The 589-nt window shown below is 67.9% G+C and overlaps 1 protein-coding gene across 3 annotated transcripts in view; it reads right to left on the bottom strand.

Moving 5' to 3' along the window:
* Positions 1 to 8: 8 nt before the first annotated feature.
* STX3 (syntaxin 3) overlaps positions 9 to 589 on the bottom strand; it is a 13,698-nt gene continuing 13,117 nt past the window's right edge. For all 3 annotated transcript variants that reach the window (XM_014948888.1, XM_014948887.1, XM_014948886.1), the window contains 2 exons: positions 475 to 583; positions 9 to 246 (listed from right to left, as the gene is read on the bottom strand). In XM_014948888.1, the coding sequence (XP_014804374.1) occupies positions 506 to 583 (78 nt within the window). In that variant the 3' untranslated portion in view covers positions 9 to 246; positions 475 to 505. The remainder of the gene's footprint in view (positions 247 to 474; positions 584 to 589) is intronic.

Below are 589 nucleotides of genomic sequence, written 5' to 3'. Positions count from 1 at the left end.
ACGCAGCTCTGTGCCACCCAGGGCCACGGGGAGCAAAGGGGGGGACTTTGGGGCGGTGGGAGGGACGGGGACAGCAGGGCAGGTGGTGGCTGCTCCTCCGGGGACGCGCGGTGGGATGTCCTCGGGGACGAGGGGGGGTCCCAGGGCTGGTGGTCACGGTGTGGGGGGGTCTTTCCGATGGCTGGAGCCGCAGGTGGATGAGGGCAGGATCATCCTGGCGGCGGGACAGGAGGGGGGAAAGGCCACCTGCAACGGGGAGGAAGATGAGGCACTGCTGAGGAAGGGGATGTGGCCGTCCCCCTCCCTCCCCGAGGTGGCTGATGGGGACACCCAGTCTGCCACCACCTTAGGGACACGCTGGCAAGGCCCAAGGGGGGGTGAATCCCACCCCACCGAGGCCCAAACCTGCTCCCCGGGTGTGGGGTGGCAGCAGGGACCCCCCCGTTGTCACCCTCCCCCCACGCAGCCGGTCACCTGGAGGGCAGCGGGTTGCTGGGGGGGGGTCTCAGGCGAAGATGCTCCCAATGCTGGCAGCCAAGATGATGGCGAGGATGATGCAGCATATCATGATCATGATCTTCTTCTGCAC

This window comes from Calidris pugnax, unplaced genomic scaffold (genome assembly GCF_001431845.1).
Source record: "Calidris pugnax isolate Ruff unplaced genomic scaffold, ASM143184v1 scaffold107, whole genome shotgun sequence".
Taxonomy (NCBI): domain Eukaryota; kingdom Metazoa; phylum Chordata; class Aves; order Charadriiformes; family Scolopacidae; genus Calidris; species Calidris pugnax.
This window is presented reverse-complemented; position numbering and strand designations above follow the sequence as displayed.